Genomic DNA, 25,494 nt, shown 5'->3' with positions numbered 1-25,494 from the left:
TTAAAAGTACAAAATTCCATGCTTGAGGTTTCCAAGCTTCCCAGTCTTCTACTGGAAATTACCTGAGAACTAGGCTCCTGCCAGTAAGATCCTATAAGTATACAGACTTCATAATGGCATAAAAATCCTCTAATTTAGATTTAAAATATCCTCAGCAGACATACAGAGTTTATGTTTCTTGTCTTAAGAAAACTATAAACGTGAAAACTTTTGTTAATTAACGGATTTGACTATTGAGGGGTCTATGTACTAAGTCTTGGAGAGAGATAAAGTGGACGCAGATAAAGTATCAACTAATCTTCTACCAATTGTCATTTTTTTTTTTTAAACACAGCCTGTAAAGTGACAGCAAGGAGCTGATTGGTACTTTGTCTCCATCCACTTTCTCTCTCTCCAAGGCTTAGTACATAAGCCTGAGTTGTTTTATTTATCACACAGAACTGACAAGAACTATAAAAACTGTACTGCGTGACCAAAGTGATACAGTCGTGGCCACATTAATGTGGCAGCAAAGTGGTTAGAAAAATGGAGCATTTCAAATGTTCGGGTGTGATAATTATGAATTTAGGGGGATGCGGTCAATATCCCGACCACGGGATTCTGGCGGTCAAAATGCTGGCGTCGGAATCCAGGCACCTGACAGAATCCCGACGCCAGCATCCCAACCACCAGAATCTCAAAGGTAAGTAGCGGGGTCGGGATGTGTTATGAACTAAGGGGATGGTTAGGTTTCGGGTGCGGGGAGGGGGAGGTTAGTCTTAGGCACTAGGACCGGGGGGGGGGGGGTGTCAGGTTCAGGTACCAGGGAGGGAGGGTTAGGAGACCTACTGACAGGTGTCGACGTCTGGATTCTGACCGTCGGCATCCCGTACCCATCCCAAGTTTAGAAATCAAAATCAAAACGCACAGCCTAATCTCCCCGGAATAATACTGAACTGAGATCATTCGAACAAACTACAGATCTGTGTAAAGAAATACAAATGAAAGCTAACAGGTGTATTTATCAAACCCTGGAGAGAGAGAAAGTGAAGAGATATAAATTTACCAACCAATCAGCTCCTATAATAAAGTACCAACCAATCAGTTCCTAACTCATGTTACAGGCTGTAACATGAGTTAGGAACTGATTGGTTGGTACTTTATTATCTCTCTCCCAGATTTGATACATCTCCCTCCAAGTAGGTTGTCATTTGCTTATTTATTCCCTCACAAAATGAAGAGATAGAGAACACGATTAGGGTGTGGTAGAATTTGTGTACATTTAAAATGACCAAGCTGGAAAACATGGTTCCCTTGTTATGTACTAGTGACTGATTATACATTAATTCAATACAACATATATATTTTCAGTACAGCCATGTCTGTCCGTAACCACATAGACGATCGGAAACCGGACTAGCGCATCCCTGATAGGAGGGTACAGACCAGCACACACCTCCAGCTGCTCTTTCTGAGTGAAACCTTTAACCCCTTTCCCGGTAGATGAATGCCCCACAAAGGTCATCACTCGGACCGTGGGCTGGTGCTGGTTGAGCATTTCAGCTATCTCCTGGACACTGTCCCGGAATGAGGAGAATATCATTATTCGAGTATCTTTAGGAGTATCAATGGACGTATTCTGACCTGCAAAGAAGGAGAACATTGCATATCAGTCCCAGCAAGATAATAACGGACTACAAATGATTTACATATTATCCTAAGAATTCACCAATGTTAAGCTGGGTGCACACTAAGATTTTTCCCAATGATGCCGACGATTAGTCAGATTCAGACTGGCCAAAAGTTCCCGAAAACAGTAAATATACACCGTGCCGTACACACTGCACAATAATCGTTCTGTTCCAAACGATCCTTTTGATTCCAAATGTTCTCACTGATATTGTGTCTCCGTGCACGCTGTCAGATCATTGTGCTTTCAGGATGGGAAATGCAAATTATAATAATGGGCTGGACAGAATGGACAATACAGGAAGAGGAAGTATGCTCTTCACCATTCCGGTATTGCTATTGTATTGTGTAGACGTTAGTTATATATTCTACTGCACTTTACTATTTCTACTATTGATTCTACCCTGGTTATTTTACCTGCATCAGGGGTGGACCACACGCCAGCTTGCCCTGCCAAGGTGCATGCTGTTGTGAAATGCTGAGATATGTAGTTCCACAGGCAAATGGAGGGCCGCACGCGATCTTCCCCAGCGCTACTGACACTGTTGACGAGCCCAGGGAAGTCACGTCATAGCCAATTTCAATACAAACTCCCACGAGCAAGACGTTTGTACAATAAACTATCTGCAGACATCAGGCCAGGGTCCGTACACACTGCGATTTCTGTCAGATTCCAAAACAATGGAAACGACACAGCGCCTGCAGCACATTCTATATCGGGAGCCGATCCACCGCGTCCTGGTGCCGCATACACACTACGCATTTATCGTCCCTATCTGGCACATATAGCCGTGTCAGGCCGAGAACCGCATAGTGTTAGTGCTGATCTGGCACACACTGATAAATGGGTCAATTGTCTGTTACGGTCAGCTCAGGAGTAGCATTACTGCAGCACAGTACAGCCAGGAGAAGGACTGAAATGAGGGCCAAAGTGGTGTCGAGAACAGATGAGGTTAAATGGTCACCAAGACCATTAATATTGTATACCTGTGCACAGGTTCCACATACCGTGGATTGATTGATAGATCATTGGGTAGGACTGGGCAAGATGCAGTGATCTTGGTTATTGACAAAGTTAGGGTGAATAAAATAGTCCTTTAAAAGTAAGTTCTAAGGCAGAACGGTATGGGACTCATGGAGAACAAGGAATATTTCTATATCTGTTCAGACTTTATGGTCTGCACATCAATGGGCAGGTATTGTCCGATATTTCATTGTGATTTACTTTCATTGTTTATGTATCTTTAAACTTCTTCGTTAAGGATGTACTATATATGTTAAATATGTAATCTTGTAACATCGACGATATCTTCAATAATCTAATGCTGCCCATTCACTAGACGAGCTGAAAACAGCTGCACGATTACGACATTGTAATCGTGCAGTCATTAGTCTGTGATGAACCTGCACTGAACGAGCAGTCATTCAGTGCAGACTCATCAATCATCTGCAAACTTGCTCAACCTGACGTTATCGTCAGGTTGAACAGCTTGTTTGCATGATGATATATATTGGAAACGACCAGCGGGCGCGCACATTGCTGGTTGTTTCAGACATAAATGTGCACGATGCATGCACGATTTGCAAGAGATTGCACGATAACTGCGCCGTTATCGTGCAATCGCTTGCAAATATCGCTATGTGGACGGGCACCTTAACAATTATCAGTAAAAGTTTGCCTACCTTAATACCAGTTTCTGTACACTTATTGCATTAAGATTGAACATGTTAATAATCATTGACTACATATAAACGAGAAAAGTCAGATGGGAGGCCAACCCCTGATGAAGTCTACTGGGCGAAACGTGCGGGTTGGACGCTGACCTGAGGTTTGTACTTCTGGAGGGTCGTTCACTCACGTACTGAGGAGGATTCCAGTGACGGGATCCCGGAGTCCACAAGAGACAGTTATTCAAATGTGAGCAGTTTGTGATCATGTTTAAATAAATTTTTGAGAAATATGACACAAATAGAGCACTGTTCCTTTGGTTATTGGATCCATGGATCTGGTGCAGTTTTGAGAAATTCAAGTTTACATCTGTGACAACGTATTTGATGTATGCAGCCAATTTTCTTCTATATAGTAGCTGGGACCATGTGTGCCTCTTGGCTCATTACTGGACCCAGTCCGTTCCACTGTTTACATTTACCATTCTGTATAAGGTATAGAAGTTAGATGCCCATATGCAGATGTGATGCACGATTTCTAATGGTGTGTACACACATAGCGAATTAAAAGAACGATAATGATACCGTTACCTTTCAAATCGTTCTTTTAAATGGTCCCTACCAACTTACCGTCAACCAGCGATGCGCGGCCACGTATGGACGATAGCGATATCGGCCATGCATGCAGGTCAACTTGCTCGATTTCGAGCAAGTTACTATAGGGACCGGCGATCGACTATCACAGATCGCTATAGCCGATGGCAAGTTGGTGGTGTGCTGAATGATAGATATTGATCATCCAGCATACCAGGGAGGGTGCATAACGATCTGCCAGCGATATCGTATCCCGGACTAAGGGGTCTATGTGTTAATAATCGCAGTACTGCGGCGATTATTAATGGTCCAACTTGCCGAGTATATTTTAATTTCTAATAAAAATATCTCTGCTATGTACTACCAGGAACTCGCAGGGACAGCGGTTGTGGTAACCGCTCTCCCCGTGAGTTATATCCCCAGCATTTAGGAGAAGCCTTTGACAGAAGTGTAAGACTTTTCCGGGGTGAGCTGACAATGCGCGAGCGCACAGTGTCGGCTTCTGGGGCCTACCGAGGGAGCCTCCATAGGCTCTAAGCAATTTACACCATCTGAAGACGGAGACGGTGTAAACTGTCAGTACTAAACGAAAAGATTTGCTTTTGGAGTTTAGTACACAGGGGTCAGATCGTAGTCCCCGTTGAGAATAATGGGGACTGCGATCTGGAGCACTAATTAGTACATAGTGCAGTTTGTGCATAATTTTATGTAACAAACAGCTTCATATGCCCCTAAATGACAAACCAGGCAACAAATGACAGATGGTAAGGTAATGCATATAGAACATGGTTATAAATGATTATAATCTTCTATTTATATGGCGCCACAAAATGAACACAGTGCCATACAGAGGGCCTGATTCAGCAGTGCGTGCAAGAGCACTGCTGATCGCAGAATCTGCGCATGTGGAGGACCCATTCTGCGAGTGTGCAGAATGGGTCCTGCATAGTCTCACGCAGACCCTTCTATGCCTCTGCCCGATTGACAGGCAGAGGCTTTTAAGGGGCGGTGCGGGGCGGGGATGGCCGGCGTTCCTGGAAGCCGGGGCGCCTGCCCCGTTTTCCGGGAGTGGCAAGCCCAAGGACTGAGTCGACCAACGCAGCCGACCAATGCAAGCCGGTCAACCGGAGTAAGCTAAGGCTTACCTCAGCTGGCTGGTGGCTCGGCACTGTCCACCATCGCAAACATTAACCACGGATGGTTGCAATGGTGATCCCAGCCTGCGACCTCCGTTGCAGTGCTGGGATCGCAAATGCAGCTGGGCGTAATCATACACCTCCTGCTGCATTTGCATAAGAGCAAGGACGTAATTGCAAAGCTGCCTGCGTGCAGCTCATCACCCCCAGAGTAAACATATAAAAACACTTCACAGTAAAAGGGTATTTGATCTTAAATACAATACACAGCAGGAAGCCATACCATGAACATCAAATTTGAATATCACACCACAGCCTGGGTAGGACAGATAACTGTGGCATGGGTTGGGCAACTCACTGAAACTAACAGAAGTCACAGGTGAGAATCACTTCTGGACTCAGAGAACCTGTACCCAACAGGTAGGCAAGCAAATACTGTAGAATCAGAGTCGCTGAATGGGAGAAGGAGATAAGAGAGTGGAACACTGGTAACATGGAGTGTGCTGGGGAAGAAGAAGAGGGCAGAGGGCCGTTCCCATAAGATCTTACATACTAAAGGGAAAGTAAAGAACAGTTGGAGGGTGAACTGGGAATGATACATGGCGGAGGGTTGGAGAAGATATATTATAAGGAGCGCTACCACGCTATAATAGAAAGGCAAGTTTTCAGGGCGCGTTAAAACCAGGAAGGCTGGTTGAGAATAAATGGGTCACATATAGATTAAGGGGCTGATTGTCAGTCTTGTGCATCTGAGGCAGCTTTTCCGTCCGGCCGCGGCACCCTACTTACTTTGTTATGCCGATGTGGTAATCCACCCGTGTATACTCCCGTGTATACTGAACATCCGTGCGATCGCATGTGGAAGCCCATTTCATCTCACTGCTCTTACGTACGCAGCCACAGCCGGCATCACTAGTATCGGAACATGCACCCACCACTTGACGAGTGCAAAAGATCGGTCGGAATCAGGTGTCTCATCTCCCCCCCGCGCACTTGTTCGCGAAAGGACGTCTGCCAACAAGCCCACGTTGCTCCCATAAGAAGGAACAGTTCCGTGCGTTTGTATGGTTGCCGCCCAGTCACCGCATAGACAAGTCCAATCTCTCGTAAAGCATGGTCCCCTCAATCCGTTTGAAGTAGCGATCTCTGTTAGTAAGTGCATGGCTGATCCTGAGCCCTCGCGCATTTCTGTCGTTGTCACAGGCACTTTATGTATGCGTATCTGCCTATATGTTCTGGTCAGGATCCGTTAATGGAGGGTTTTACATTATAATGAGACTTCATACACTGGGGCTGCTTACTTTGAAAGGAAAAAAAAAAAAAGCCTTGGAGATGTATGTGTGAATGTCTTCATTACACACCAACAAAATAAAGATGTACAGCAGACAAGGGAACAGCCACTGCGATTGCAGCAGCAATGTTTGCCCTACCAACATAGATTTCTCACCGTGGGAATAGTTAGAAAGATGTAGCCTCATACACCTAGCCTCAATACGGCATGCGGTGCGAGACGCCAGGCGCGTGTCAGCTGTACAGAGTCTTTTTTTTTTGCTCGAACGTGCGTCTTAGTCACAACGCAATGCGACAAAATCGCTTCACGAGACTGCACTGATTAATTAGGAGACACTTGCAGATCTGTGTACAATGGAGTCTGAATCTGTACAACGGAACTTGGCGGGAAAGAAAGCAGCGCCCACTGAATCGAAGCTCTTCGTAGAGAGATTCACACTCAGTCACACACAGATGTACAGATGTCACACAAACAAAATAATCAGTGCAGTCTCATAATGCAGTTTTGTCACGTCTCGTTCAGTCTAAGACACACGTTCTAGCAAAAAAGACGCTCGGTGCCAGTCGAGTCGCAGAGGACCTGGCACACCAAGTTTGTTTACCACGACTGCTGCGGTAATGCATGAGGACACATCTGTAGAACTCAGCAACCAACCAGGAAGCCAGTAATGGCAAAATCACTTGTTTACAATATCAATCAATACAATGTGATACAATGCATCAGTTCTGGAGTTCGGGAGAGAATTTTGCCCCTTTGAGGTACTAAAAAAAAAAAAAAAAATGTTGAGATAAACGGACTTGTGTCTTTTCTATCCCTACTATATAACAATGCATGCAACCATCTAGTGATTTTTAATTAAAATGTAACAGTCGCTAGCAGCAAAACATTGTGCCTCATATGCTGCAGCGAATTCTGCCCCCATCAAGAATGAACTAATCACACAGGAGGCGGATGGTTAATGAGATGTAAGTTTTGTATGTTTACAAACTTTAGTAGGATGCTCATAGAGGGGGGAAAAGGTAGACAAATTAACAACATTATAATTACTCTATCCTAAGTGCCCTACATAAACGATCAATAGGAGCCCGGAGTGAGAGCGCGTTTTGTGCAATTAACCGTCTCGCGTGACACAATGGACAAATCATACAAATTGATTTCCGTGAAATTAGCCGCTGTGAGATGGCCTAGATAAAAAGCCAAGGTTCAATAACGGCCACACAAATCACTCAGCTTTGAAAGCATGGTACAGACAAAAGGGGAATGTTGTTCAAGTGCCTTTTCGACCTCTAAGAATCAATAGTCTACACATCCAATTTTGAAATAAGTCATTCGGCTTTCTTCGGCGGAGGGAAATCAAAAGCGCGATACTTGAACGTGAAACTGTATTAACTCAAGGGTGTATTTTGACCAAATATTGATTCAAAGTTACATTTTACTCTACACACTCAAACGAAAATACACCTTAAAAATAGGACAGCAATAAAAAGCCTAATTCTTTCCCTTAATAAACAGATGATTTCTGGAGTGTACTATAAACACAACAGGAAATGTAAAACACAATGGAACGTGCCTTCATCGCGGCTGAACGTCTGACGGGAATGGTACCTGGTCTCTTAAATAATGCAATATAAATAGTCACCTTGTTTGATCTTTTGATAAACCCATGGGGTATTCTCCCGCATACACCTCCTGCCCAGAATATCATGCATTCACCTCATTAAGGGTTTGTTAGCGAGCAGCACACAATTCCACTGTTCACAGAAGCAGTATTTCTGAGTCTATAGATGCTCAAAGTGAGCGTCACAGTTTGCGCATTCAGATGCGCGCTTGTACTGTACACCAGGGGAGGGGCTGTTCCTATGCAGGCGTGACTACGGCAAAAGACCCTAAAGCAGTCGCATCAGCGCATGACTCTGGATGAGGCCCAAAGGATTAATGAAAATCCTCAAAGTTTGCCAGTCGCTACTATTTGGCCATGGGGACGAGAGACTAGTGTGAAATGCCAGCTTTCCGATACAGACCAAACAGGCAGACTAATGCCATCTGCTAACCAAAAATGTTCAATTTATTCTGATCAGATTTTAGGTATATTGAGATACCCTAAAATTCGGACAATATCCACCGGAGCCAACAGGATAAACACAAACACACACACACGTTGAGTCTCCCAAATCCAAATATTCCGAAATACAGAATATTTTAAGCATGACTGAGAAAGTGAAACCTTTGCTTTCTGAAGGCTCAATGTACACAAACTTTGTTTAAAGCACAAATTATTAAAAATATAGTATAAAATGACCTTCAGACTATGTGTATAAGGTGTATATAAAACATAAATCATTCTGTGTTTAAAATCGGTCCCATTCCCAAGATATTTCATTATCTTATGCAAATATTCCAAAATACAGTATATTCCGATATCCAAAATACCCCACTCACGGGACCTCCAAAAAAAGGGGGCTACTTTGTGGAATCTAAAATATAAAACATATTTTGATTTGTTTACAACATAATTCCATATATGTTCTTTCATAGTTTTGATGTCTTCAGTATTAATCTACCATGTTGAAAATAATTTAAATAAACAAAAACCAATGAATTAGAAGGTTTGTCCAATCTTTTGACTGGTACTGTGTATGTATAAATTTCAGAAATAAACGTAAAAAAAATGTAATGCAAAGCAAACTGCAGAGGACAATGTGAGTGGTTAGAACTGTTGTATCAAAAGCCGGGGTCTGGGTTTAATTCCCACCAAGGACCTATCTCTATGTGGTCCTCCTACTATGGCCCGTATTCACTTTTCGCCTGCTGGACTTTTCGCCTCCTTCGCCTGTTTTCCAGGCGGAAAAGTATCGCGCGCGTGCCCGATATTCCCCGTATTCAATTTGAAAGGACGCGAAAACGGAACCTGGCAAAACTTGAAGCGGCGAAAAAAAACGGGAATTTTCGGGAAATTATCCTTGGACCCCGTCAAAGATGTCCAGACATGGGGGATCAATAAAGGTACCGACGTTATTTCCTGTTGAAGGGAAGTCGGGTTTTAAAATAGCCGCGGCAGGTACATAAATGCGGCTTTGAAGAAGGTGATGCAGAAGAGCATTTAGCAATTTTTTGAGGGGGAAAAGTAACTATGCCCAGCAAATTTGGGGTACATGAAAATGGGTGCAAGCACATTTTTAAGTCCCTAAAATGATTTTTAAAGATTCTTCAAAAACGCACCTGCCGCTACTCCCGCAATGAAGAAAACACCTGCCGCACACTTTGGAACCCCTCTGGATTGAATTTATCTATTTTACAAGTGTTTTCCCTTTTTTATTTTTTTTTAACCACAACTTTTAAAAAAATTTTGGGGTGTCCCTATTTTTTTTATTTTTTTAAACTTTATTATTTTTACACACATTGTTGTTAGGGGTCATTCCCAGGGGTGCAGGCTATTTTTTTTAAGCCTGCACCCCTAAACCCCAATTTTGCACTTCTTTTCGCCAGCTAAAGGCTGGAGAAAACTTATCCCTGTTTTTGTACATTGACTTTATTTTTCGCACCGGCGAAAAGGCTTTGTAATTGAATATGGGGATAAGGGCAATAGGCGAAAAAGACGTCATCGGCGATAAACTATCACCGATAACGGGTTTTCGCCTGAAATTTAATACGGCCAAAGTCTTTAACTAAACTGGTAAGTTAATTGGCCAATGACAATCTACCCTAATATGTTCTGTGTGCGAGGCTGGGAATTTAGCCTCTAAGCTCTACTGGGGCAAGGAATCATGTGATCCACCTAGAATAGCAACCGAGCGCAAACAAGATGGCCGCCTCACCCTCTGCAAATATGAAAAAAGCTTGGAGTCCTATTAGGAGTAAATAAAGAATTTAAATTAGGACTAATGCACTATATTGATATGGCACCAACATATTTACAAAGCTCTTTACAGAGAATTTATCATACTAGTCCCTACAACAGAGGAGCTTAGTCCAAGTTATCTAACTCCCACTATACATATGCACACAGAATTTTCTAATTAAATTACCAGTGTGTTTTTGGATTGTGGGAAGAAATTTACATTTCCTAACCAGTGTGCCATTCAAGTGATCGCAGCTGCTCACAGCCCAGAAAGAAAGGAATTATACAATGCTGCAGGTACGCACACTGGACCTCATTCAGAGCCGCTTGCAAAATGCGAGCGCTCGCTCTGAATGAGGGCTGCTTCTAAGTTCAGAGCCGGCCTCCTGGCCGCTCGCTAGGCTGTGGGTGACCACCCACCGCTTTAGCGAGCAGCCAGGTTGATGGTCGCGATGGTCAAGACCATCGCGACCATTGGGGCTTGCGACGAGACCCTTGTGGTAGGGTCTCGTCTACCGCAAGCCCCAGTGAGCTTTTGGCTCTATTAGAGCCAGAAGCTCACCACTGACATCACGAGTGATGTCAATGGGGCCGCCCCCAAACGGCAGGCGTTCCGTCGGGAACGCCTCCGTTAGTGGAGCCACGCCCCTGCCCCGCCTAGAAAACGGGGCGAGCTGTTGATCACCATCGACAGCCGCCCCTTTTGTAGTGAGTCCGGGAGCGAGAGAATTTCTCTCTCGCTACGGGGTTTGCGCACACGCAGTGCGGCCACTGTGCATGCGCAGGGCCTCAACAGCGACCTGCTTGCGAGCGCATAGGCGCTTGCGAGTGGGTCTGAATGAGACCCCACTGTGTGTGTGTGTGTGTGTCATTTGTACTCAATTATCCTCTTGCCCTCCCCACCCACTGTGCATTTCACCCTCTAAAGAGAATAAAACGTACAGGTCTTGTCCGTGTCAGCGCCACAATGTGTTCGCTCCTAACTGAAGAGGTTTTTGTCAGTTCCTCACAAAAAATATATAGACGCAGATTGGACAGTTCCCGAGAGGAGCTGTAATCTCATAGAGGTCACTTCTCACAATCTCCTGTGTGGTGATAGATATTTATTCCAGAGTAAAAATTCCCATGAATGTTGTGTTATTCAAACACCATCCCATGAGGGTTTCAGGCACCTTAAAAGTTGTATCAAAGGGGTAAACATTATTTTCTAATCAAACCAGGAAAAGTCAGGAGTCTATACTGGTTCATAAAAGAGGACAACAAGCGATAATTTGGAATTTTAAAAAAAATGCAATACAGTAGCACAAATATAAATCAATCTGTTGTTGTGCACTGGCAAAAAGATAAATAACCAATCTGGCAGCATGCATGGATGACTAAAGTGCACCAGTCTGGTTGTTGTAAGGCTTCAAGCTTACAGCCAGACTACTGTATAAAATATGCCGGACAGTGGCACAATGGCACCATAGAAAGGGATGGGGAACAGACTTTGGCTGATTTTTTTCATCACAGCTGGTCAGAATCCCGACAACATTCTAAGCAAATGAGAGAAAGAAAAAAATGGTAGGGTACTGGGGGAGTTGATGGTGGGGGGCTTATTCAAACAATTGTTTAACTGAAAATACTGAGTCACCAAGTAACCTAAAAAAAAAAAAAAATGAATGTTAATCTTATACTGGTGTTACAGGAAGAGACCAGCACAAGGCACAGGAGTATAATAACTTACCCTGATTACTCCAAGACTTAAAATGATGGACAACAACTTCTTCTAACTTCTTTAATTTTGGATGACTGTAGATAAATGTTTTTTTGCCATCAGCACCTATGCAAAGAAGATGACAAACGTTAAATCGTATGACTTGGAGCAGAGCAATACTGTGTACAAATGAAACTAGTATATTAAGAGCTTGTGTATATATACAGTATGTACTGTATATGTGCCATTTATAAAAAGTACAAAGATTTCTTGGTGAATGCTGGGAGAGCTACGTGACAGCGGAGGATGGCTACGTGACAGCGGAGGAACGGCTACGTGACAGCGGAGGAACGGCTACGTGACAGCGGAGGAACGGCTACGTGACAGCGGAGGAACGGCTACGTGACAGCGGAGGAACGGCTACGTGACAGCGGAGGAACGGCTACGTGACAGCGGAGGAACGGCTACGTGACAGCGGAGGAACGGCTACGTGACAGCGGAGGAACGGCTACGTGACAGCGGAGGAACGGCTACGTGACAGCGGAGGAACGGCTACGTGACAGCGGAGGAACGGCTACGTGACAGCGGAGGAACGGCTACGTGACAGCGGAGGAACGGCTACGTGACAGCGGAGGAACGGCTACGTGACAGCGGAGGAACGGCTACGTGACAGCGGAGGAACGGCTACGTGACAGCGGAGGAACGGCTACGTGACAGCGGAGGAACGGCTACGTGACAGCGGAGGAACGGCTACGTGACAGCGGAGGAACGGCTACGTGACAGCGGAGGAACGGCTACGTGACAGCGGAGGAACGGCTACGTGACAGCGGAGGAACGGCTACGTGACAGCGGAGGAACGGCTACGTGACAGCGGAGGAACGGCTACGTGACAGCGGAGGAACGGCTACGTGACAGCGGAGGAACGGCTACGTGACAGCGGAGGAACGGCTACGTGACAGCGGAGGAACGGCTACGTGACAGCGGAGGAACGGCTACGTGACAGCGGAGGAACGGCTACGTGACAGCGGAGGAACGGCTACGTGACAGCGGAGGAACGGCTACGTGACAGCGGAGGAACGGCTACGTGACAGCGGAGGAACGGCTACGTGACAGCGGAGGAACGGCTACGTGACAGCGGAGGAACGGCTACGTGACAGCGGAGGAACGGCTACGTGACAGCGGAGGAACGGCTACGTGACAGCGGAGGAACGGCTACGTGACAGCGGAGGAACGGCTACGTGACAGCGGAGGAACGGCTACGTGACAGCGGAGGAACGGCTACGTGACAGCGGAGGAACGGCTACGTGACAGCGGAGGAACGGCTACGTGACAGCGGAGGAACGGCTACGTGACAGCGGAGGAACGGCTACGTGACAGCGGAGGAACGGCTACGTGACAGCGGAGGAACGGCTACGTGACAGCGGAGGAACGGCTACGTGACAGCGGAGGAACGGCTACGTGACAGCGGAGGAACGGCTACGTGACAGCGGAGGAACGGCTACGTGACAGCGGAGGAACGGCTACGTGACAGCGGAGGAACGGCTACGTGACAGCGGAGGAACGGCTACGTGACAGCGGAGGAACGGCTACGTGACAGCGGAGGAACGGCTACGTGACAGCGGAGGAACGGCTACGTGACAGCGGAGGAACGGCTACGTGACAGCGGAGGAACGGCTACGTGACAGCGGAGGAACGGCTACGTGACAGCGGAGGAACGGCTACGTGACAGCGGAGGAACGGCTACGTGACAGCGGAGGAACGGCTACGTGACAGCGGAGGAACGGCTACGTGACAGCGGAGGAACGGCTACGTGACAGCGGAGGAACGGCTACGTGACAGCGGAGGAACGGCTACGTGACAGCGGAGGAACGGCTACGTGACAGCGGAGGAACGGCTACGTGACAGCGGAGGAACGGCTACGTGACAGCGGAGGAACGGCTACGTGACAGCGGAGGAACGGCTACGTGACAGCGGAGGAACGGCTACGTGACAGCGGAGGAACGGCTACGTGACAGCGGAGGAACGGCTACGTGACAGCGGAGGATGGCTACGTGACAGCGGAGGATCTCTACGTGACAGCGGAGGATCTCTACGTGACAGCTGGGATCTCTACGTGACAGCTGGGATCTCTACGTGACAGCTGGGATCTCTACGTGACAGCTGGGATCTCTACGTGACAGCTGGGATCTCTACGTGACAGCTGGGATCTCTACGTGACAGCTGGGATCTCTACGTGACAGCTGGGATCTCTACGTGACAGCTGGGATCTCTACGTGACAGCTGGGATCTCTACGTGACAGCTGGGATCTCTACGTGACAGCTGGGATCTCTACGTGACAGCGAGGATGGCTATAAAATGCTACGTGACAGCTGGGATCGCTACGTTGATAGCTGGGATGGCTGAGAGCGCTACGCCACAGCTGGGAACGCTACGCCACAGCTGGGAACGCTACGCCACAGCTGGGAACGCTACGCCACAGCTGGGAACGCTACGCCACAGCTGGGAACGCTACGCCACAGCTGGGAACGCTAACTATTCTCCAAAAAATGCATACGAGCATCTACCTCTAAGGCAAAATAAGAAGATGGGCATGTATTTGTTATTAATAAACTATAGAAGACAACCGCGCCTGCCATATCTCTGTTCTTGAAGTCTGTGCAGCCCTGAAACACTCTCTGGAAACATACTTGAAATACTTTGTACATTTTTACAACTGCGGGAATCCAGATGTGACTCTCGGAGGAACAAATCGTAAATCTAGTTGATGAAATGTAAAAACTCACCCTATGGTAAGTTAGGATAGGAAAAGATTAGTCTGCTATATCCCAGGAACAGCTGACACAATGGTGGGGGATTAACAGCACGATAAATACATATTAAAACCACTACTGTAACATGTATATACGTAGAGACTGAAATCTCTATGGGCAGAGCTGGATGCAGACTGCGATTAACCAACATCACAAATACCTTTAAACTGCTTGTTTTAAAATAAATTAGAATAGGATGTATGGGAGGGGGACCTTGGAATACACAGATATAAAATTGTTATAACGTTCCTTGTGGAGTACATAGCTAAGAGCCAAAATGAATGATATTTACAATAAGAATAGATCTGAGGTGTTGTGCACTATGAAGAAACCTATAATATTAACAGCGATCAGAAAATGCCATCAATAAAGACTAGATTGTACAATTTAATCTGGACATAGGCCCTCATTCAGAGTCTCTCACAAGATGCGATCGGTCGTTTGCAAAAAGGGGCCGGGTATGCAAATCAAGCGATCGCTCTTTGCGCTGTAAGGACGCCCTCTATGTCTTAATGAGCGACGGCAGTTAGCGTACGCTGGACTCTAAAACCTCCCACCTGTCACTCGCAGCACACGTCATCTCCGGGAAGAGTCTGATTAATCGTGAACATCAAGGGCCATCGGAGCTGCTCGCAGCGCTTAGGATTGACCTAACCTACCCCAAGCACTGCGAGCAGTTCAGGCTAATAAACAACCAAGTCACGCGTGCGATGACGCTGCTTTGCTAATTATGCACGCCCTTTGAACGCCGTCTTGGCGACCAGACACGCCTGCATTCGCACAACCACTTCCCCGTTTACAAGCACCTTCCCGTTACCACCCACAAACGGCGCTGTCACTCAAAGCAACGGCCTGAAAGTGGCTTGCGAGCTAGCAAAATCAGATCGTAATGAATGACTTGCGCACTGCGAATTATACGCATACGCAGATGTGCGATTATCGCTCCCTGCGAGCGAGCGTGCCCTAACGAGAGACTCTGAATGAGGTCCATAGTCTATTAAAGGAGTATTTCTACCTTCCTAGATGGTTTCCCTAAGACTAGTAGATCTGTCACACTGATTGGATGGGTACCCTAATCATCCCATTCAGATCTGTCACACTGATTGGATGGGTACCCTAATCATCCCATTCAGGACCAACCAGTTATTTCAGCAGTACAAGTGATCTCCCAGGGAGTTTATTTTACTGTAGTTTTTACAAAAACATCATCAACTGCACGTTTGCCCCAAACACATGCTTACTCATTAACATTACTGAACGGCCCCTAGAGTTTAACATAACCTAATATATTCTCCACCCCTAAAACTTGTTAAAGCCCTTAATGTACTTAATTGTTCACACAATGACCAGCACATTGTATATCTCCTTGTTATCTGGAGATATACAATGCGTTGGTTCCACAGCTAACCCAACAAAGGCTATTTGACTTATTTAAATAGACTATAATTAAAGGCCATCATGGTTGACAAAATAAAAGTCCAATCAACAGTTTGATGTGTATAGAAGGTACAGTAGCAGCATTTTATGAGAAGCTGGAAAGTGCTAATGAACATATTTGCCGTTGGGATCTGAAAGAAGAATAGAAGACTGCAGATTTCTCGCATACCGTCGGAAGCAGAAAACATGGACTCCAGTGGCTGGTAAAGATTCATGAAGTCAGCGTTTCGGCTAAGCTCGTTTCTTGCCCGAGTCATCCCTGAGACATAAAGATGAAAGGAGAGATCCGCTATTACTTTTAAAACTGAACATAAGAGAAAAAGATCAGCAAGAGGCGTATACAGTTGTAAAATTAATGTTTCAACTACTATAAAGGAGCAGAATATTCAACAATCCGTGTTTGGCATCGGAACTTTGCACATTTCCTTTTGGTGGAGTTTGGCCTTAAGCATTATGCATGGGATGCCACCTATCAAGTTTTCTTTCAACCGGACTTTAACCTAACAATATAGTGCAATGCATCGACAGCGACACCATCCGAATTCTATTTACAGTGTATAAATTACACTAAGGGCTATATTTACTAAAGTGAGTTTTTAGAAGTGGAGATGTTGCCCATAGCAACCAGCCAGATGGTCTAAGCAGGCCCCAACTGATGGTTGGTGGACCAAGGAGGAGGTCGGAGTAAGAGGAACGGCAGGGCCCACTCCATGTAGGACCAGGGACAGCACCCACTTACTTTTCCGCCTCACCCAACAACCAGTTCACTGGGAAATCAGTGCAAGCCGTCCTGGGGGGTGTATGGTGGGATAGGCAGCGGTCAGAAAGTCGCCTCGAGCCTCCCGCCTAAGATCCCCTAAGAGATATGTATGTCCGTGGCAGCACCCTGCGAGATATATGATAAATTAAGGGGGTAATCATTGTCCCCGACCCTGGGGTACATATATCTCTTGTGTGACTGGTAAACGAATATTCTCTGCCCATAGCAACCAATCAGACTCTAGCTATGATCTTCTAGAAGGTGCTAGTTAAATGTTAAGTAGAATCTGATTGGTTGCTATGGGCAACAACTCAACTTCTCAATTTCTCACTTTAGTAAATATACCCCTAAATGCGTTACTTAAAATATGGTGCAGAATACAGAAGCATAAGAGCAACTCTGTGACTGTATCACCGGAGCACTGCATCTCTGCAAAAATTCCAGTGAAGACATAGGATGACTTATCTGTACTATTCTACACCTATGGGCCAAGTATACAGATTGATCTCATAACTGCTCGTCTTATTTGTTCTCGTTGGAAAGACCATTTTCTTAATATAAAGAAATGGGAAGAAAATTAGGTGCAACTCCGACCTGTTGAAAAAGACACTGGGAAATGTTTTTGAATTTTTGTGGATTGTATGAAGTCAAAACACATTTCTAATGCTGGCCACAAATCTGAAAATTTGGAAGCCCAATCCGGAATGTTTCAACCAATTATTCTGAAGCCTATACCGTGTGTGACCACACAAACAGCCATTCTAAATGATCAATAGACAAACCTATACAAATGGAAAAGTCCGACACAGCAAGAACGATGGGCGACCAGAAGTACAGAGGTTTCCTGCTACATCGCTGCTGCGTACGCAGCAAATCGCGCCACGCATGGCGTGAGGCGTGCCCCCGTGAGAGGATATGCACACTGCATTCGTGTTTTCATAGGATTGCATGGTGCGATCGCAGTGCACACCATAGCGTATGTTGCTGCGGGTAATCTCATGACGCGATGCGTGCGCCCGTTTGTAGCGCGATCGGCAAAGATGTAGATCGCCTGTATTAGCCCAACTTTACATTGTGATCCACACACGTCCAAAAGACCCACGGATCTGGTGACACACCAGCTGGCAAAATGTACGTATATCAATGGGAATGGCCAGCTGGCTGGACGCAACTATGTAACTGAACTTATGCACTGGTCAGAGGTTACCCACTTAGGGCAGTATGAGAATCAGAATCTGCTTAGGGTAGAAAGAGGAAGATACACACCTTTAAAGTAAACTTACCTTTTGACCCATCCATTATGGATCGTAGATAGTAGTATAGAGAACGTGTCCCCATCTGTAATAGCAGCTCATAGCCGTGGTACAAACTTATACAGAGGGCAAAGTCTCCTTCAACAACTCCGATCTGAACCCCCTGAACAATTACACAAGCACATTTTGATGATTTACTACACATATAAAACACAAAATCAAATCTACAGAGATATATATATAATTTTTTTTATTTTAATGAAGCGGTCATTGTAAATGGCTCGTTACACAATACAATGTTGCTCTTTACAAAATACAAAGTGGAAAAAGTTTCCCAGATTTGCTCTTTGCTTTATTACTAAACATTCAGGGAGTATTAAAACATAGCTAAATAGGAAAATCTGCAATTTTACCGTAGAGTTACCATTTAAGCGCAGATTAACTAGGATTTATAGGTCTATGCCACCCACAGGTGCCCCTTCTACGAGTCCCGTACCTCTTCATAGCCTGAATCTTACTGCTTCTTATCGGTATAAAATAATGGACATAATGTAATCATACTACAGTCTATAGTTCTGTAGCATATGTCAATAATTATAGAACATAAAATCACGGAGCAGTGAGACAACACTAGGTACCAGTTGTCATAGCCTGGGGCCTGTGTGTCTATTCCACAAATCTAGGTGTGCCTAGCTCATGACTATGTAATAATGAATTGTGCAGTAGCTTATATCAGGATGTTCATGGTCCTAGTGTTCTAATGCAGGGGTGTTCAACATGGGGGCCTCTGGCTTATGTGGAACAACACATCCCAGCATGCCGTGCCACAGTTTTAGCATGCCCTAATTGCAAAATGGTGGCAGGGCATGCTGAGATGTGTAGTTCCACAACAGCTGGTTAGCTACATGTTGGATAGCCCTGCTCTAATGTTTACTCACCTTTGATGCCCGATGTGTACGTTGCATACAGAAAGTGGAGGCAGCTATAATATGGCCCGTCTAACAAACAGCCCATAAGCAGCAATAATGTAAAAGGCAAAAAAATTACCAAGCGCTAAAGCACACAGCGTGGAAAAAATAGTATGTCCTCAATTGCAACACTCGCTACAGAGAGTCCGGAAGCACCATCGGCACATTAACGGGTCATCGGGGAGCTTCTGGATTGGGATGACAGCCGCACACAAGCTTTAAGCTGGGTACACATTTGCCAACTGAAGTGGTCTCCATCAACTCTTAAGCCGGCCATACACGGTGCGATATGCACCGTGTGACGCGACGGGGGATCCGACATACGACATATCGGGCGGTCCCCACACACAGAGTGATCGGGTGGCCGACCGCCCAATATGCTGGCTCCCCCACCCGCATAGCGCTGCATGGGATCACACATCACATCCCCAAATCAAATGAACCTGCAGTAAGATCTGGGGGCGCGATGTATGACCCCACGGGTGCGCGCTCTGTCAGATATCATACCTATACACGGTACGATAAAGCAGCCAAGTCATACCAATCCATCGGATCGTCTGCTTTATCGCACCGTGTATGGGCACCTTTAGACATTTATATGAAAATTGTAGGTTTTTTTTTTCTCTTTCCTTTTTTAATTAATAAAAGTTACTTTTTATAAAAAAAATGTAATGAATTCCCTTCATTATGCTACAACACAAATTCTTGCTGTCTGAAACCACCACCTCAGGTTGCCTAGTGATGGGCTTGTCACAGTGCGCCAGAGCCCGAATCTTGCTTACCGGGTCTGGCAGCGCTGGTCTACAGGTGCTGCAACGGATCGGATGAGGGATGGTGCCCGCCACAATGAAGGTCCTCCCAGCATCCACAGCTCTCCCCTGAACAGCTGCTGCGGCCGGCTGCGTGAGTCCATGCGGACACGGCTCCAATAGGGGAACGTGTGCCGTTCTGCCTGCAGCTTAATGCAACAGGTGTGACGTCACTTTTGGCACCAGATTCTAATCCCCTCCCTATAAAAGGGAGTTTCTGGGCACTGCTCGGTGCCAGGGTTTTAGGCTGCATACCTTTACTCCAGCATCTGTTCCTGTATGAACTCCTAGTGTTTTGAACTGGTTCGTCTGACTATTGCGCCCCTGGTACCGTGCCAACTTTCTGGCTCTGACCTTGGCTATTCCTCATACCCGATTCTGCTCGACCCCTGGTACACCACTGCCCGTCTGGTTCTAAACCATTTCTGTTGACTGTGCTACAGTAGGCCTCCTGGCGACAAGGGTCAATGCCGGTCCTTAGTACCTTCATACCCACCATCCCATACATTGGAAAACAGACAGAGGACCAAAACAGACAGATGACCGCCACCAGTGTATTGGGTGCAGCAAAGCCCAAACCCCCTTGCAGGGGTCCCTGGTGAAGGCCACCCATACATTAGACTGCACATCTCTATTATGGGTATATGCCAACTCCAAGTAACATGAAAACACCAGGCCAAATGCAGGTTACAATGTTTCTCCTATAGCCTAAAGGAAAAATGACCATATCTTTGAACCAGCTGCCGTTTTGGATTTTTTGTTGGGTTCTTTGCATTGGTATCAATAAACATTATAGTGTCTGCTGTACCAAAGATGGGAGTAATTTGTCTGGTTCTAATATAATCCTTAGGGGTAGAATTACTGTTCGTCGGTTTATCAAAAGGAGCCAAATTAAAGGGGCAACAGAAATAAATGGTATACCAGCCTGGTTTTAGTATTTATTACAGTTGCCGCTTTAAATCCATCAGTGGACGATAAGCTGGTTTGATAAACAGACGGATAGTAGATCTACCCCCTGGTGTCTTCAGTCACACACGTTTCCACTACTCACACCTCTACTACAAATAAAAAACACTCCACAGCTTTGGCCAACCTGTCAGAATGTATTATAACAATTACATAAGCATCTCACCCATTAATTTATTTATTATTTATTTATTAACAGTTTCTTATATAGCGCAGCATATTCCATTGCTCTTTACAAGTGGAAATTAATATTAGGTTACTCAGGTATACCTCACCTCCCCTTGGCCAGTTCATCTAAAGTTTCTAAACTTCAGTTAAATCAACACTATTTGTTTTCATTATATTAAACCCATTTCTTGTAAAAGATGACTTATGCTGGCCATACACACTGCAATTATCGGGACGATCCGCCCGATATCGGCGGATCGCCGCGATAATTGTAGCGTTGGGGGGGGGGCGACCGAGGGTTAAATATTGCTCGGTCGGGCATGCTGGATTGTCCAGCATGCCCGTCCGATGCGATATTTACCCGGTAACTGCCGGCCGCATCGGGCAGTGTATGCCCAGCGCGGCCGACAGACAGACATTTCCTGAAGGAACAGGGAAATGTCTCCTCCCCCGGGGGCGGAGCGCGGATGTCGGGCTATACACTGTGAGATTTCTCTCACAGTGTATGCCGCGGACATCTGCGGCTGGCAGCCGGCCAGATAAAATGTCTGTCGGTCTGACAGACATTTTATCTTGCCCTGTATGCCCAGCATTACACATACAGCAATGCAGTGATTACTGTAGAGCTTAAATATCTAAATACAGAAAGACCTGGAACACAACAAAAACGGAAGGACCTGAAAAAAATCTACTGACATAGTAAGAAATGCTGTAAAGTGCGCCAGTCACTAAACTTAAACCTGTGATGAGATTTACTACTGTATTAACCAGAAAGGTTATTAGTTGCAATATTTTTTCTCCTGTTTATTCTCTTTAGTATTAAAAAAAAAAAAAAAGAAAAACCTTGAAAAACAAATGAAAAACAGATAAAAGCAGGTTAAGGTGCGTATCCACTACACGAGTGTAGGACGACTGTACGATTACAACAAAATGTCATTCAGTGCAGGTACCCTCCCACATGCCCGAACATCTCTTCAGGTTGGCCTGCATGTTCAGGCGATGACAGATGCCGCCAATGACCAGCGGGAGTGCGCATTGCTGGTCGTTGCCGGCATAAGTACTGCTCGATTAATGAGTGATAACGATGTCGTTAGCGTTCATTTTAATCGTGTAGTGGACATGCGCCTTTACAGATTCAAAAGGACGCAATACAGAGAAAAAATATAAAAATAGGGTCACTAGCCGTTGTGGCTGGCAGTGCTTTTTTGTCTTCCCTTTCTTTGTACGTCCAAGCCCATTGCCAGTCTGTGTCCCCCCCCATATCTCTCTGTGACTGGCAATATACTGTATGTGAACAGGCCTAAGTAACATGAAAAACAAATTGGCAAATTTTAGCCAATGGGAACAAGATAAGAGATAGCGGTATAACATTTTTAAGATTGCAATGCCAAATATAACGCATAGTGCTCATTATATCCCATACTATAAGTACCATGAAGAACCTTTTATCTTAGTTCTTGCAGGGTTGTACACCCTGCTCTCAGGGGACACTTCCCAGACATTCCTTATCGTCTGTACTATAGAAATTAAACAAACCTCTTTGCACACTTACCACAATATTGGAAGGTGGGTTTTTTCTGAACTGATCTCGACACAGAATGATTTGGTACTTGGTTAGATTGGGGATCTCTTTCCGCATTAACACTTTGTTTTGTATCAGTCGTCCGGCAACTGTTTCTAGGACCTGCAGATGAAATGACATCTATATGAAATTACAGATAGGTGGACGACGCAAAATACTTATCGCGGTAAATAAATGTGTGCGCCTTTCTGGTGTACTCTAACATCACTGAATATTTAGTGCTCAGCTAACCAAACAATGTGTTACGTGACTGCATTGGTAACATACCATGAAGACAAAATACATTACATTTTAGGATCACATTGTAAAATCTAAATCTAAAAATAATTAAATATTCCAATAAGGAGCAAAAGCTAAAGATATGTGTCCGTCATCTACACTACACACAGTGAGCGCACCCATGCTACTACATAAAGCTCTATATACCAGCTCAAAGCATATCCAAGTGTTGTATCCAAACACAACTAACAGAAGGAAGGGAGCCGAGGAGCTAAGGAAGTGCAGATAGTCAACTGAGCTTGCAACTGGCTACAGCTCACTATATATAGTTATGGCGTCTGGCAATGTACAAGCTGGTATGATATAGATATATAGAAAAGAGACTCTTTTCCATTTTATAGGACCAGCCTTCTTATCTGCTATTCTGACCGACACAAGTGACAGAGAAACCTGGTTAACCTGCCAGACAAGCTGTACTTTCCTCATGTCCTGCTGTGAGTTAAGAAAGTGTTAACAGATCAACTAGATATTCCAGATAAGTCATCTAGAAAACGCATTTGTTGCATGGCTGCGTTGTAATCATATAACATATGTGCCAATAAAGAACTCTGCGGGAATCTGCAAAGACCTATTGCAACGGAAACTAGGTCCTAATTCAGAGATGTACACTAATCCCACCACAGCTGCCAATCTGTACCCAGCGCCTGTGCAAAACTATGCATATATAAAAAGGGAAGATGATAAGTCCTGGGGGGATGTAGTTGACATACCGGCGTGCGGATGCCGACAGTTTAATGGCCCCCGTACACCTGCACGATTTCGTCCCGATTGCCCGATTTTCGGTCATAAGATGGATATGGTGAAAATCGTGTATTATTTTAGTAAGATAAGATCCTATGCGTGCTCCCGCAGCTCCTATAATCGGATCTTATGATCAGATGTTCAGCACATAGTTCCATCATATCGGGTGCAGATCATGCCGTTTATTTTGTTCATGCGATCCATCGTGCAGCAATTCATGTCATTTCAATGACTGTTTCCCTTATGAGCCTGTGAGACACTCTCAATCTTACGACAGATCCTGTGCTAAGATAAACAACAAACATGCTGCCGAGACTGCCAGGGAGCTCCGGGGAGTCATAGGGGAATCGTATTATGAATAATCGGATCTTATGCTGGTTGTGTAGGTGTATGGGCCACTTAAATATCGGCGCCTAAAACCTGACAGCGTCGGGATCCTAGCACCAGTATCCCAACCGCGGGCATCCCAAAATTAAGTATCGGGGGTTAGGGGAGGGTTAGAGTTAGGTACTAGGGGGAGGGTTCGGTTTACGGTGCGGGGAGGGGAGGGGGAAAATTAGGCTTAGGCACTAGGGGGTGGTGGTTAGATTTAGGCACCGAAGAGGGAGGGTTAGGGTAGGGGTTAGTGCTAGCATACTTACCTATGGGTGTCTGGATTCTGACTGTCGGTGTTCTGACCGGCAACATCACGACCGCCGGCAATCCATACCCATCCCCTTTCTGGGCGCTATTCGCTGAATGATTAACATGCATATAAGGTGCAGTAGATGAAAGATCAATTTTTATAAAGATATCCAATAATATTATTCACATGTAATATAAAGGAGGTCATAAGGAACATCAAAGTCCCACAAATACAAGAAAAAGGAACCCAATTAACCCCTGTGTGACACCCTAGACTTAGGCGAAAGATGAAGAGACACCAGAGAAAGTTAATATATGAAAAACTACTATGTTAAAAACGGGGATATTTAATTAAATAGTAATATATAAAAATAACCCTTCACAAAAGGGAAAGAATACACACACACACAAATCAATAAATTGGAATAAATGTCTGTACCAAGGTGGCTAATGGCGGTACCCCCCAATCACTGAGTCCCTGTGATTTCATGATATCTCCAAGAGGTGGAAAAGGTGGGTCCCAGCGCTGTGGAAGTGTTTGCTCATCAGATACAGACGGGCGTCCAGGACTTTTACCCTTACACAAACATCCAGTTTTTTCAAAGGTATTGTGCCAATCATAGATGGATTGTCCAGTCGGTGGGGATTTCCCGAATCGTGTTGGACCTAGTTCTACTTAATTCGAGCACACAAAACACCTTTCCACATCATTTGTGGCCATCTTGCCTGACTGGTCACGTGACGCACTTCTGGTTGCTTACGTCACCATGGCCTTCCATAGTTACACCATTTAATAGAAAAACTGTAAACAGTTTTATGGTGAATGTTGTGATCTCTAATAGTTATTATTTTATAAAATGTTAAAACTATTTATTTTGTAATAACTCTGAATACTGTGATAAAAGCACAGGAAAAGTTGTAAATGGGAACTGTGTGCGCCCTAGGTTCCTGGCTTCTGTCTGGTAGACAGAAGAGCACCTGTGAGAGGCTGATAGAAGGTGTGTCAGTTGCTAGTCTCAGTCTCTCACTACCTGGGGAACAGGTAGCAGGCTTGCTAAGAGACCATATGATCACTGGCTGTAAGTACTGTGCTAATACCCTTGTTTTGTAAAGAGGGATGTTGGGTTCCTCCACGATGAGAGAGGGAATCATTTGTTTAGTTAGAGCTGAACAAGCTAGGCTTTTCTTTTATGTTTTATTTATCT

General features: G+C 45.2%; 1 protein-coding gene across 1 annotated transcript in view; it reads right to left on the bottom strand.

The window, feature by feature from the left end:
• The window catches only part of FANCM (FA complementation group M), a 163,596-nt gene that overhangs the window by 57,866 nt on the left and 80,236 nt on the right, over window positions 1-25,494 (bottom strand). The window contains exons 5-9 of the mRNA XM_088455349.1: window positions 22,616-22,747; window positions 18,183-18,315; window positions 16,309-16,398; window positions 11,922-12,017; window positions 1,436-1,623 (exon numbers count right to left, since the gene is read on the bottom strand). Coding sequence (XP_088311475.1) covers window positions 1,436-1,623; window positions 11,922-12,017; window positions 16,309-16,398; window positions 18,183-18,315; window positions 22,616-22,747 — 639 coding nt within the window. The remainder of the gene's footprint in view (window positions 1-1,435; window positions 1,624-11,921; window positions 12,018-16,308; window positions 16,399-18,182; window positions 18,316-22,615; window positions 22,748-25,494) is intronic.

The sequence above is a fragment of the Taudactylus pleione genome, unplaced genomic scaffold (genome assembly GCF_031769625.1).
Source record: "Taudactylus pleione unplaced genomic scaffold, aTauple2 ptg000652l, whole genome shotgun sequence".
Classification (NCBI taxonomy): domain Eukaryota; kingdom Metazoa; phylum Chordata; class Amphibia; order Anura; family Myobatrachidae; genus Taudactylus; species Taudactylus pleione.
Note: the sequence above shows the minus strand (reverse complement) of the source record. Positions and strands in the feature narration are given on the sequence as shown.